The 13940-nt window shown below is 42.9% G+C and overlaps 1 protein-coding gene across 2 annotated transcripts; it reads left to right on the forward strand.

Annotated features, from left to right (window-relative positions):
- The first annotated feature begins 103 nt into the window (after nt 1-103).
- LOC122876505 (beta-1,3-galactosyl-O-glycosyl-glycoprotein beta-1,6-N-acetylglucosaminyltransferase 4-like) lies at nt 104-3383 on the forward strand. Of its 2 annotated transcripts, none has more exons than XM_044196952.1 (3): nt 104-346; nt 657-726; nt 1112-3383. In XM_044196952.1, exons 1-3 carry the CDS (start codon nt 241-243, stop codon nt 2400-2402), a joined length of 1467 nt encoding a protein of 488 aa, XP_044052887.1. In that variant the 5' UTR covers nt 104-240; the 3' UTR covers nt 2403-3383. The 2 variants fall into 2 exon arrangements, with proteins under 2 accessions (XP_044052887.1, XP_044052888.1); XM_044196953.1 differs by lacking the exon at nt 104-346 and adding an exon at nt 353-580.
- Nucleotides 3384-13940: the final 10557 nt, after the last annotated feature.

Raw genomic sequence — 13940 nt, forward strand, 5'->3', positions numbered from 1 at the left:
CATCCCTAAACACTCTTTTCTTAAAGGTGTGTGTGAGCGTTGCTCAGGGACCTGCAGTGTTTGCACGGTAAAATGGGATCTTTTGAACAGTTCCATTCCGTTTCCAAAGGGGTCTGGTGTCAGCTGCAAACTGTACGCAGACAAGGCTGCACATGGACGCACTGATGAGTAGCTGTGTTGAAGATATGACCAGCTTTGTCTAAGCTTGGCTGTGCTTAATCATTAGCGAGCGGGTCGTAAATGTATCGGCAGTGGGCGGACTACCTCCGGGACTCTCCCCCCGGCCACTCCTCTCTGAACAGTCGCTCCAGTCCGCGATGGAGCCTCGGACATAACGGACCGCCGGGTAAGTCTGCTGCTCCCTCTCCTTCCCCCTCTTCTTCCCCCTCTCCTTCCTATGTGCGGTTGCAGGAGCGGGCTGCCGCTTACTGTGCAGAAAGTATCCCGGGATAGACGGGGCACCGCGCCGTGCCTCGGCCCGTGACTCCCCGCTGAAGGGGGGCTGCCGGTAAACCCACCGAGGGGTTTCTTTCCGACTGAGATGGAAAGCAGCTTTCCCAGTTGCATCGAATTTGTTATGGTATTGCTGTTTCTTCTCTTTGCTTTGTGTGTGTTGTTTTTAATCTTACACAAGAAATGTTTCGCATCATATCCAGGTTCTTATGTGGACCTGTGGGAGAAGCTCGCATGGCATGAGGACTGCTCAAAGACAACTTTGAGAGCAAGGTAATTTCGACCAGAAACAGGTCATTTTATTTATTTGACTTGCTTCCTAAACACAATCAGGAAGACAAACACATGAAGAAACAAAAACAAAGAAATAGGAAGTAAAGTGCTTGAGGAGAAGAGAGACTGTCTGTGAATCTAAATGATTGACTTGGCCTACCTTCCAGTAAACTGTGCTCAAACTCTTCCATTAATCTAACGATAACTATAAGTGTATTACAGTAATACAATAATGATAATTCAAGTTATTCCGTCACTTATTTTAAATGATATTTAAAAACTTTATGATATGATATTTATTATATTTAACTTCTCACGCCTACTGTACCTACAGTAGTTACTGCATAACACAGCCGGGTGTCTTTTTTTATCCCTTTGTTCCCAGAATGAAAATAAGATGTGCCCACTACATACATAGATTGAGACACAGGTGCTTCCTGTTTTCTCTGTCTCTGCTGGTGGTCTGTCTGCTCAAGCTGGTCCACATTAAAGTGACGGTGAGGGACAGCGTCTACATTGAGCCCTATGGAGTCACTGTCAGCTCGTCCGGAATCCACAACCACAGGTATGATGTCAACTGCACTGCCATCTACGAGCTTGACCCTGTGGAGATAGGCAAAGCTTTTGAGATAAAACGGAAAGTCATTGTTGACGTGGATGATGATAGCACTGTGAGTTTGACCTCAGACTGTCAAATATTTATCAAAACAAGGGGTTACAATGAGGTTCCAGTGTCGGCTCCAGAGCGGAGCTTCCCACTGGCTTACTCCCTGGTGGTGCATAAGAATGCACCCATGGTGGAGCGTATTCTTCATGCCATCTATGCACCTCATAACATCTATTGCATTCACTATGATCAGAAGTCCTCTCCAGCATTTATAAAGGCCATTCAAAATGTGGCTCAGTGCACTCCAAATGTGTTCATTGCCTCAAAATTGGAGTCTGTGGAATATGCCCACATCAGCAGGCTTAATGCCGACCTAAACTGTCTCTCTGACCTGCTAAGGTCAGAGGTCAAGTGGAAGTATGTCATCAACCTGTGTGGCCAGGACTTTCCTCTTAAGTCAAACTATGAGCTGGTAATGGAGCTGAAGCAGCTGAATGGCAGTAACATGCTGGAGTCCAGCCGGCCCAGTGAACTCAAGAAACAGCGTTTCAGCTTCCAGCATGAGCTGAAAAACGTGCCTTATGAGTACCGTCGCATTCCCGTCAAAACCACAGTGGCCAAAGATGATCCTCCTCACGGCATCGAGATGTTCATCGGGAGTGCATATTTTGTGCTGTCAAGGGATTTTGTGAATCACATTAGCAGCAGCCAGGTGGCAAAGGACTTTCTGGCATGGTCTGCTGACACATACTCACCAGATGAGCACTTCTGGGCCACCTTTGTCAGGGTCCCTGGAGTGCCTGGACACATTCCCAGGTCAGAAGCAGACATTACAGATCTGAGGAGTAAGACAAGACTAGTCAAATGGAACTATTTAGAAGGAAATCTTTACCCAGCCTGCACGGGTACACACATGAGGAGTGTTTGCATCTACGGAGCTGCTGAACTTCGCTGGCTCCTCAACTATGGCCACTGGTTTGCTAACAAATTTGACCCCAAAGTGGACCCGATCCTGATTAAGTGTTTGGAGGAAAAGCTGCTGGAAAAACGTCAATACGTGCAAACATGATACTGAAGGAAAAAGGGAATGTGATAAGGAGAGGAGAGAGTAGGTCCAGTATTTTCATGTTATTAGGCAAAGGTGCAAAATTACAGAAATGGAAAGTAACAAAGTACATCTAGTAGATTACTGTACTTAAGTATAATTTTGATATGCAGGCACTTTACTTGAGTATTTTCATTTTGTTCAATTCTACTACCTATTTCATTGGAAAATATTGAACTTAGTGTATGACATTTGTCTGATGGCTTCTAATTATTTTGCAGATTAAGATTTCTCAAGCAAACACATGATAGCATAAAATGTACACTGCTATAGTTTAAACTACCTGACAGTATATGGAGAGGCAACATTAAAACATTTCATCAGTAATGTATCAGTAATTTAACACTGAAGGGGATCCTTCTTCAAAATGAGTTCTTTTACTTTTGTTGAAAAGGTATATTTTCCTAATATTTCTAAATATTGATTGCTGGACTTTTACTTTTAATTAATTATTTTACAGTGTGGTATTGCTAAGGGATTTGAATTCTCTTTCCAACTCTGCTAGATTATGCCATCCTGCCGCAGTAGGATACTGCACTCAGCAAAAAATGGCCTTTTCGCATTATTTTATCAATTCTAATCATTGTCAGTCTGTAACTTTCACTGACCACACAGGGAGTTTAATCAGTAACAGAAGGAAATGAAAAAGTGCTTATGTCTAAAAGAACAATGGGTTATTTCAGGAAACACCATCCTAAAAACAAATGCCACTTGATATCACATCCAAAAACAGTGTCCATGTTGTTCCAGAGACTGCTCCTATACTGAGAGCAGAAATGCCAAAGACTTATGTTGTTCTCATGTGTTCTGTAAATTCAATGCTCCATCAAGTTTTTTTGTTTTAGTCATGAAGATAGCAATTGATTTGAACAAATTTAGATTAATATGAAAGCTTGTGATCTCTGATGATTTATTTATTCCTGAATAAAATTATGATGCTTCTTATTGGTTGTTTGGCCTGTCAGCAATAATCTATTGTAGTCTGTCACATCTCTGAACAAGCTCTGGTTTATTAAATAATAATAAATGACTTACCCATTCAGTTAAAGGTACACTGTGGAGTATTTGACCACTAGTGGTGCTCTAGAGCAATGTCTTAATGAGCAGGTCCCTGTAATCTTCGGTATGTTCTAACAGCGCACGCACAAGGACGCACGATTGCCACACGAGACGCAGTGAAACGTACAAACAGCCTGTACTCGAAGGCGTTCGTGGTGTAGCACTCGGTTGTAGTGATGGGAGTAGTTGTGTGAAGAACCCTACCTGCTTTCTTACCTCAACACACCTGGCCAATCGCTGATAAAAGGGGTCGTGCTTGTTGGATTGTCTGTTTGAGAAAGTTACAAAAATTGTTAGACACAGTACCCCCAATTCCGACACAGCCCACAAGCATCTGCCATTACACGACAAGCACTTCGTTTGAAGCCTACTATAAGGTCTTTAATGAGCAGGACTACTTTACAGCAGTATTGGACAGACAGTGATTTTGCATTAATAAAATGAAATACTTTGATTTTTCAGGTATTTAATTTACTGGATTAGCCAAAAACAGACATTCCTGTCTTGTCAATTCCCACACAGGTGTTTCCATTATTTTGTCCACCCCATTTATATACAGTAAATGAGGGTAGGCTAAATAACAGAAACACCTCTCTGTGTAACGCAATACAGTTCAACAGCAGCACAAGCTCCATCCTCCAAAATGATATTATATATGATCCTACAGTTGAATCAACAGGTCTCTAAAACAGTTTCAACACAAACTGAACATTAGAGCCTTCCCGAAGGAGGATTTATGGCAGGACTGTTGGATTAGAATGCATTAGTTTTAGCTGGGTGGACCTAATAAACTGCCAACTGAGTGTATATCACCATTTTCATATTTACATGTACTGTGATAGAGGATTTTTATCCACAAACATTAAACAGGCTTTGCAAAGGTTTTATGAGGTAGGAAATGTATTCAACATGTTGTTTAGGCTTAAGGATACACAGAGTGCAATTTGCTGGTTGTTTACAATGAAAACTCCACAGGCTCCCTTCAACTGAGTATTCTGATTTAATGGGACTAGTTTAATGGGCTCTGCTTAGCTACAGTATGTAGATGTAAGCCATGCTGTTTTTCTGTGGTTCTAACTGCATCAGTTCTTAATTCCCTCTCTGGCTGGCTCCAGACTTGGCTCCAAATACTGATGACTTAACAGGACTGATATAAAGTATATCAAGTGAGTGTAAGGGGTGGGAGCTTTCGAGCCACCATAGCTCAGGGTGCTTAAGCACTGACTCCTATTCCTCAGTCTGTCAGAATATACCAGAGAGGAAGAACACTGGCCTTGAAAAGCTCCTGCATCTCACCTGGCCAGACTGCTGTTTTAACAAGCTTGTAGAGGTCTTAAGAAATTCAAGCACAAAAGTTGGAGAAGAGGACAGAGTGGCCTTTGTTGATCTTCAATACAATTACAGAGATGGAGAACATGATTCTAGAGGCCGCTTTAGAAGTATAGTGCTCAAATTCTCTGCCAGGTGAATGGCTCCCTCGAGATTTTCCAAGTTCCTGCTATCCCAATTTTGTAAGACTTTTGTAGACTTTTGTATCTATTGCAGCCCTTTTTATTTACTGAATTCAAGTCAGAGTGTGTTGATTAGCCAGTGCTCAGACAGGCTGATCGGGTCGTTTTATATACAAAGGTAATACAACACAAAGGATGAGGTGCTGCTGTATAGTAGCAGCAGCAGGTGGTGGTTGTATAGCAGAAGCTCACGTTTCTGTCTGACTGGCAGTTATCTTGCACAGGAAGACTTTAAAGGACATAATGGAAACTGTGTCAAATGGCTAACTCCTTAGCTGACTTTATTATGATGCCATTTAGATATCAGATATTGGTGCTAGCATCAGATTTTGTGGTGGTATTAGGCACATTTATCTTGGTTGTAGAATAACAACATCCATTTTCCAATAAGTATTTTTAGCCGCAGATTTATATCATGTCAAAATAACTTGTCATAACTTCCTGCCTGGGGCTACACACCAGGAGGACCATCAACAGCAATTCCAGACTCTCTTTCTCTCAGCCCAGCTGCTGTTCTAGCTGAGGATGGATGAAACCATAGGGTCTCTCCGCTGACAGTGACATATGTGGCAATTTGTCCAAGTGCTTCTTCCAGGTGCATCTGTGTAGGTCCAGTGCCACTGACCTTCTGGTCTCCTGGAGGCTGTTACCCTGGTGAAGCATCATGTCATTGTTGGTGACATGATCCTTCACCATTTCCAAGCCCAGCACTGAATCCTACCTTATATCCCTCAAGGTTTCAGCCTTGACAACTGCACCACCTCTTCTGTTGGGAGATCCAGTGGACTAGGTGGACCTGAGACTTCTAGAAGGAGCACGCTTTGATCGAGGTGTGGGGCATTGTGAGACTTTGTTTGAATTGCCCATGTGAGCCAGATGTTATGGTGACCTGACAGTACCTAGTTTAAGTTAACCTGTTCTAAAACTGTAGTGGTCAGTATGCTTCAGACGGAAGGCTTTTCAGATTGTCAAACAGTGTCTGAAACACCCTCCCCCAGAACTTTCCGATATCGGAATTTGGGGGGCTCCTTCCAACAATTCATATATCTTTACGGAACCAACAAGCATGCCCACTTTACGCAGCAATTGGTCAGGTGTGTAGAGGTGACAAAGCAGGGGGTGTTTCAACTTCTCTCGAGCTGTCTTTTTCAAACAACTACTTCCGTCAATTTTCGCATGTGCTATTGAGAGTGGTGAGACTGAACCAAAACAGTGAAGTTGTGGGATGTAAAAACAAAACAACGAGCTGAAAGAGGCTAAAGCGCTCTGAGCTAAGCTGAACTGCAAAGTTGGTGATAATTCCCTGTGGGTTCCTCACTATGACTGACCTTTTATATTACACATTCAGTCATTTGACCCATTGTTCACACAGGTAATATATTTCAGGAACTTCAATTCAATTTTTACTTTATTTCAACAGGATAACCCACTCAGTATCAGTACTGTTTTCCATGGAATCCTGGGTACATGTACTTAATATTTAATTCAATTAAATTCAGTTTTTTTTTTTTAATTTTTTTTTTTTATTTAATCATGCTAAAATATTGGGTAAATCACTGACTGGCGATGTGCCTTGATGTGGTATGATAGTACATTGTCTTGTTCAAGTTTCAGATTGTGCAGTATGCCCTCCAGGCTCCAGCCTTGTATCCTTGTAAATGTAAATGGGGTCCCAGGTAGCTGAGACAGTTAAACTCAACCAATTTTTACACATGAAGATCAGTTTACTATTCATGAGGAGTGCTACTCAGCCTGTGAAATCAGTTGTAATGTTTTCTGTGGCTCTGGAGGAGCTTTGTCATGTCTGACAACAAAAACCTGCTCAGTTTGGGCTTCGAAACCAAAAATCTATAACAGAAAGCCTGTGTTACAAACCGGAGTCATGGAGTTTGAAAAATATGGCTGTTGATGGTCTAATGAAAATACACAATCAAGTTGCATCATGGAAGTACTGGAGTACTCCCTTAACTCACCCCCACAAGGTGTCTGCCTGTTTAGGAAACAGCTTTTCAACTGAACATGGATGAGAAGCCCTTAAAGTGCTCAAGAAAATAAAAATGTGATCATCTATAATTACATGACAACTAGGCAAACTCCATCTGCTGAGTAAGATTGTGTGATATGATCAAATGCTCCAGTACAGCTACTAATGGACCTTATGCTGAGATTGTTTGTCAACTGGTTTTCAACAGCAACAACTGATAATGGACATATTTTCTAATGTTCCCAGTTCTGTAATGAAAGTATCACCACAAATACCAGTAGCTACCACAGTGCTACTTGATGGACCTTCTTAATGCTTCATTATCAGAGAAGTGTTCGTGGTAGTTGTAAGCAGGACAGGGCTCGCGGGTGGCAGATCAAATGTCTTCTTTTTTCACATTAGGTATCATTGGAGTGGACAAGGAGTGGCTAGTCCCCAGTGGCCTCACTGTTGGTCCTCCTCTTCTATATTGACCTGCTCCTCACAATAAACTCAATTCATGGCTGCTCTACAGTGCAGAGGGGTTGTAGAGGACAGGTGAAATTTGAATACGAAACCTCTGCCCCCTCCAACGTGTCTGTCTATCTGCAGGTATACAATGAACAATAAGCATCATTCTTTCTCTGTGGTCTGGTATTTTGAACAGGGTCCAAGCTGAGCTGTTTTTTTTTCTTTTCTCCTGGCTCATTAAGATCTCTTTCCCAAAATAGGTGCCGTGTCATCTTCCAAGTCTGTGAATTTATGATTCCCTTTCAGCAAACGTTTTGGCTAGCCCTTGTTCTGTAGTGATTTTTTGGCTTTAAAAATGCAAGACATCAAGAGCAACCTTCCCCACTTGAAGTAATTACATTATGACTCACTGTTTCCAAGATTATGCAAAGATGAAATTATTGGCCAGTGGCCTTAAGCCAGTTGGCCAGCTGATTGCTTTCAACAGTATGGTCAAACAGATATCCAACAGGATATCGTATCTATGTTCCTTCACAATCTGTCCAATCTGCCATTTTCCTTGTCAGCAGTGACGAGTGTTTACTGTGAAAAAGTCTAAAGAACTAAATAAACTTCTCAAACCTCTACAGCAATCTGGTCTATATCTCTATGTTCAGTGTGTTTCAAATATTCATATTTCCCCCCAAAAGTGGCTAAATAAACTAGCTTCATCTCAGGTCTCAGGCACCACCTTCAGCATGTTACAGCTCCCACCTCTTGCTTTTCCAGTTCTCCTAGCTCACTCACTGGCTAGTCTGACAAAACGATCCAAGCTTCAAAACCATCTGGGTGGGCATTTCCCATGGCAGCCGTTGACTGACATTTGAGGGCCAGTGATGCCAGGTGATGCACTGTCAACTTCCACTACTAGTGCGCTACAGACTGGAGCACATCATAGCCCTGTATAGTCTATGAACGTTGATACAATACATTTTTATCCTTTATCTATCCAGCAAGGCCACATAGTGTTAGCTATGCACCGTCTTATATAACATCTGTTCCTTACAACATAAAACATTTTGGGAGGAGCCATTGTGCTGTTGTATTTTACTCAGAAAGTGGAAGCTAACAAGCTGAAAGTGGAATTTAGTTAACCTAGCTTGCTACCTTCAAAATAAGACGGTGTAGTCCCTCATTCGTCCAGGAGTGTTCTATCGTAGAAAAGGTTTCAGTCGCAGTCATCTGGACACTGTTTTCAGAATCAAGACGTTTGGCTCCCATCCGGAAGTCATTCGCAATTGGGAATGACTTCCGGATGGGAGCCGAAACGTCTTGATTCTGAAAACAGTGTCCAGATGACTACTAGCTTGCTACCATTAGCACTGATTCCCACTAGACACTAGACTTTTTGTTCATGTTATTTCAGCACCTACCGAGTCATCGGCAGCTCCTGCACACTTAGTATTGTGTTTGTCACACATTATACAAAGGAGGGGGTCTAGCTAGCATTAGCTGTCTCTCTTTCAAAATTCACAGCAACGGGTTTCCCGTGACCTCAGTACTTAGGGTTAGGGAACGATCGTGGCCATGGTTAAAACAAACAAACGTTGAATGACAATAGGAAAATATTCAATTTTACTTATATAGCGCCAATTCATAACAGAAGTTATTTCATTGCGTTTTTCCTATAGAGCAGGTCTAGACCGTACTCTTTATAATATTAATTACAGAGACCCAACAAATCCCACCATGAGCAAGCATTTGGTGACAGTGGCAAGAAAAAAACTTCCTTTAAACAGGCAGAAACCTTGGACAGAGCCAGACCCACGGTGGGCGGCCATCCGCCACCATTTCGCCGAAACAGGGAAGTGACAGCGGTCTCCGATGTCTGTCTGATGTGTTGTTGACCCATCCATCCACCCTAACCTCCTGACTTTGCTCTGGATCAACGTCACACTACTTCCCCCTTTGCTTCTGACAGACAGCAGTCATAATTACTATGACCACTAGAGGTGTTTATTGTATTGGAGCATTTGCTGACATTAATGATGCTGTGTTTTTTTCTTGGGAAGATAGTCTCCAAATGTTGACTCAGCTGTGTTCTAGTTTGTTTCTAAATTAATCAAACTTTTGAGTTTTTCAGGTTTTCAAGTGTCCCTAAAATAAGCGTGCCCTTTTTAGGCCTCTCAAGGTGGGGTAGGCAAATGTTTCAGGTTTGAAGTACAGCAATTACTTAAGTAAATGAAGTAAAGAAGAAATAAAAAGAGGTCAAGCTATTTTTCATTATTCTACAGCATTTGGGTAGCAGTTTGGTATATTCAATTAAATTACATTTTATTTATATAGCATCAATTCATAACAGAAGTAACATATCTCATTGCCCCTTTTCTATAGAGCAGGTCTTGACCGTACTCTTTATAATATTATTTACAGAGACCCAACAAATCCCACCATGAGCAAGCATTTGGTGACAGTGACAAGATAAATTTCCTTTAAGAGGCAGAAACCTTAGACAGAACCAGACTCAATAATGGGCGACCATCCGCCGCTGCTGTGATAGGTTTTGAGAGAGAGAGAGAGAGAGAGAGGTTTAGAGAGAGAGTGTCATAGTTAGCCCCTGTGCCCCCCGATCCCTGTGTGCTTCAGTGTGCCTGCCTCTCGTCGTGTTTCGTGGCTGTCCCCTGTTCGTTGCTGTGTGTGTGTGTGTGTGTATGTGCGTTTTGGTCTGGCTTCCTGGTCTCCTGCCTGCTGCTGATCACCGGCACACCTGACTTCAATCAATCATCAGTCTCCACTGCATATCTACCAGGTTCTACCACACTACCAGTGCCAATGCAGACACCACCTAGAATTTTTAAAATAGTAGAAATGTAACTGTAGTGTTAACATTAAGAAATTAATAATAACAGGAATGACAGCTGTAGGAAATATAATGTCAGTATTAGTAACAGAGCCAATAACAAAAACTGTAGTAACAGTTTTCGAGCAGGAACACAGGGGCAGCAGGTGGCCCACAACCACAGATCCAATCTCTGCAGCTCATACCTGCTGAAAGTGACAGAAGGAGAGAGGAGAGAAACGAGAAAGCACAGAACTATGGGAGAGAGAAGATGTCGAGTTAGTAACATGCATTAATGGGATAAAAATGCATACAGATGGAGACGGAGAGGAGGAGAGAGGAAAGACATGGGAAGTCTCCTGGCAGTCTAGGCCTATAGCAGCATAACTAAGGGATGGTTCAGGACTCACCCAAGCCAGCCCTAACTTTAAGCTTTATCAAAGAGGAAAGTCTTAAGCCTACTCTTAAATATGGAGATGGTGTCTGCCTCCCGAACCCAAACTGGGACCTAATTCCAGAGGAGAGGAGCTTGATAACTGAAGGCTCTGGCTCCTATTCTACTTTTGGAGAGTCTAGGACCCACAAGTAACTCTGCATCCTGGGAGTGCAGTGTTCTAGTCGGGTAATAAGGTATTATGAAATCTTTTAAGATACGATGGTACCTGACAATTAAGAGCTTTGTAGGTGAGGAGAAGGATTTTAAATTCTATTGAATTTGTGAAAGAAGGCAGTCCTTGAAGTTTGTTTCATGTGGGAGTTAAAGGATAAATCCTGATCATTTGTTTAGGTTTAGGGCTGATTAATAGGCTTGAGTCGAATATGGCTACAACTCCACCTCCTCGGCCAGTGCCTCGAAAAATATGAGTATTAATATGACTGGGTGGAGTGGATTCATTTAGGCTACATATTCTTCATGACCCAGCCAGGTTTCAGTAAGACAAAATAAGTCAATATGATACTCTGATATTAAATCGTTCACTAGTGCAGCTTTAGATGACAGAGATCTGATGTTTAAGAGTCCACATTTAATTCTCCTGTTTTGTTGTGCTATTTCAGCATTTTTGTTTAGATTTTTATGTATAACTTCTCTTCTGTTAACTTTTGGTTTTATTAATTTAAGTGGTCGGGGGGCTGACACCATCACTAAGGAGTTTTGGGTGGGTAACTGCTCTGGAAGCGCAGAGAAGTGTGTAGGACTGCAACTCTGCTTCCTGGTCTCAACTCTGAGTTGTCATGGTTTAGGTCCACTAATAAACTCGGCCAGATTTCTGGATATGAGAGCTGCTCCATCCAAAGTGGGATGAATGCCGTCTCTCCTAATCAGTCTGCCAATTATCTACAAAGCCCACATCGTTTGCTGGACACCACCTCGACAGCCAGCGGCGGAATGAAGACATGCGGCTAAACATGTCATCACTGGTCAGATTTGGCAGGGGCCCAGAGAAAACTATGGAGTCCAACACTGTCTTTGCATATGTACACACCGACTCAACATTAACTTTAGTGACCTCCTTTGTGGGGAATCTGCTGTAGCACCCAGGCACGACGGACCCCCAAAAGCCTTCGTTACTTGAGACAAGTAACTGAGTGGGTCTGAGATCTTTGAGATCTGAATGAATGTAGCAGTGATATGCTTGAGAGGACCAACGGTCCATGATTTGTATTAAGTGCTCTGGTTGTGGGAGCCGAGGTGGCAGCTACGATTCTGAAGGAGTGAACACCAGAGTTCTGGACAGGAGAAATGTTGGACAAGGAGAGTACATGGTGAAAGTGCTGGTGGAACCAGAATAACTTTTCTGGACTCAGAGAGAATCATAGTTTGTCATAGTTATGCTGGGATTTCCGGAATTGCAAGAAGTTTGCAAGTGTCTTGAAAGGATTCAGCAGTGATTGGAAAACTCAGACCTGGGCTGCTGGGCTGCTGGTTAGGATTTTATAGATGCTAAAGCCGCTAGGGTAAACTTTGATAGTACGTGTTTTGATGACCATTACAAAATGGGTTTGGGTAACAAAATGGGTCATGATTACGAGATCGAAGGATGGGTGGTTATGTTATACTGTCGTGAAGGTAGCAGAAACTCTTCCAAGCTTCCAAGTAAGACGAGACGGTTGAGGGTGATATGCTGTTGAAGATATCCCCCGGAAAGGCCGAGTTTCTGAACTTCTGAAATGGGAAACAGGAAAGAGTCGGCGATGGCATTGGAATCAGGAACATGAGCTGCACAGAGAAAATATAGGTGTGTTAATGTAGTGCCATGTTAGCCATGCATGGACGTATGATAGATGGGACGTTAGAGCGAACTTGTTGATTATGATTATGATTCTACGTCTGCGAGGTTGTCGAAGTATACGAGAATGGGCTTTGCAGGACCATTTGTGGCCCCACGGAATAGCTGCGGTTATTATGGTGTAGATTTCGAAGAGAGTGGAGGAAGAAAGATGCTGGGTGAGAAGGGGCACCACATGTGGAGCATGGTAAGGCTGCACAGGTGGCGAGGATGCGGCAGTAGTTTAATTGTCAAGTGTGCATGTGTCCTCATTGGCCTGCTGAAGATGGGCTGCGGCTTTGAAGGCAGAGTGGATGTAATATAGTAGAAACCATTGCCTCCAAAATGGAGGGCCATATTAAGGATGATTAGATTAGATTAGATTCAACTTTATTGTCTTTACACATGTACAAGTACAAGGCAACAAAATGCAGTTTAGGTCTAACCAGAAATGCAATAAGCAAATGCAGGATTTAAAGTGTGTGCATAAATGCAGAATAGAGCTGTATTATGAAAATATGTTACAAGTGGTACTATGGACATTATATACAGATGGCAATACTATAAACAGAAGTATACTGATGGATATGTACAATAATGAATTGGACTGTGCAGAACAGTAGTGCAATGAATATAAAGTAGTGCAATTTATGGAAATAGTTAACAGTGCAGTAGATGAGTTGCAGTATTCAGTACATAGTACTGGAGTGCAAATGATGCAGTATAGGAGTACAACTTATGCAGTATATGTATAAATAAATAGTCCAGTAGTCCATGCAAATGAACATGTGGTAGCAAAAACAATATCAATATAGCAGCATTTAAGTTAAGGTATATGAGGGGACAGTGGAATCAGCGGGGGGTGAGTTCAGTAGGAAGACAGCTCTGGGAAAAAAGCTGTCTCTCAGTCTGCTGGTCCTTGTCCGGGGGCACCTGAGGCGCCTGCCAGAAGGCAGGGGAGAAAACAGTCTCTGGGCGGGGTGAGAGGAATCCTTAAGAATGCTGCGGGCTCGACGCAGACAGTGTTTCCTCTGGATGTCCTCAATGGCTGGAAGTGGAGTCCCTGTGATGCGCTGGGCAGTTTTCACCACCCGCTCCAGTGCCTTGCGCTCTGCAGCAGAGCAATTCCCATACCAGACTGTGACACAGTTGGTTAGGATGCTCTCTACTGTGCAGCGATAGAAGTTCACCAGGACAGCTGAGGACAGTTGGTTCTTCTTCAGTGCCCTCAGGAAGAAGAGGTGCTGGTGAGCCTTCTTGACCAGGCAGGAGGTGTTGGTGGTCCAGGACAGGTTCTCCGAAATATGGGTCCCCAGGAACTTGAAGCTGGAGACAAGCTCAACAGCCATCCCGTTAATGTGGATGAGGGCATGTGTGCCTCCTCTCTCCTTCCTGTAGTCCACGATGAGCTCC

Source organism: Siniperca chuatsi, linkage group LG5 (genome assembly GCF_020085105.1).
Source record: "Siniperca chuatsi isolate FFG_IHB_CAS linkage group LG5, ASM2008510v1, whole genome shotgun sequence".
NCBI classification, from domain to species: domain Eukaryota; kingdom Metazoa; phylum Chordata; class Actinopteri; order Centrarchiformes; family Sinipercidae; genus Siniperca; species Siniperca chuatsi.

Bases quoted from the DNA above. Each gene is read 5' to 3' on its own strand.
- LOC122876505 (XM_044196952.1), top strand. From the start codon at position 241: ATGTATCGGCAGTGGGCGGACTACCTCCGGGACTCTCCCCCCGGCCAC. The intron at 347-656 runs GTAAGTCTGCTG...CATCATATCCAG, and splicing joins CGGACATAACGGACCGCCGG to GTTCTTATGTGGACCTGTGG. The intron at 727-1,111 runs GTAATTTCGACC...CTTTGTTCCCAG, and splicing joins AAGACAACTTTGAGAGCAAG to AATGAAAATAAGATGTGCCC.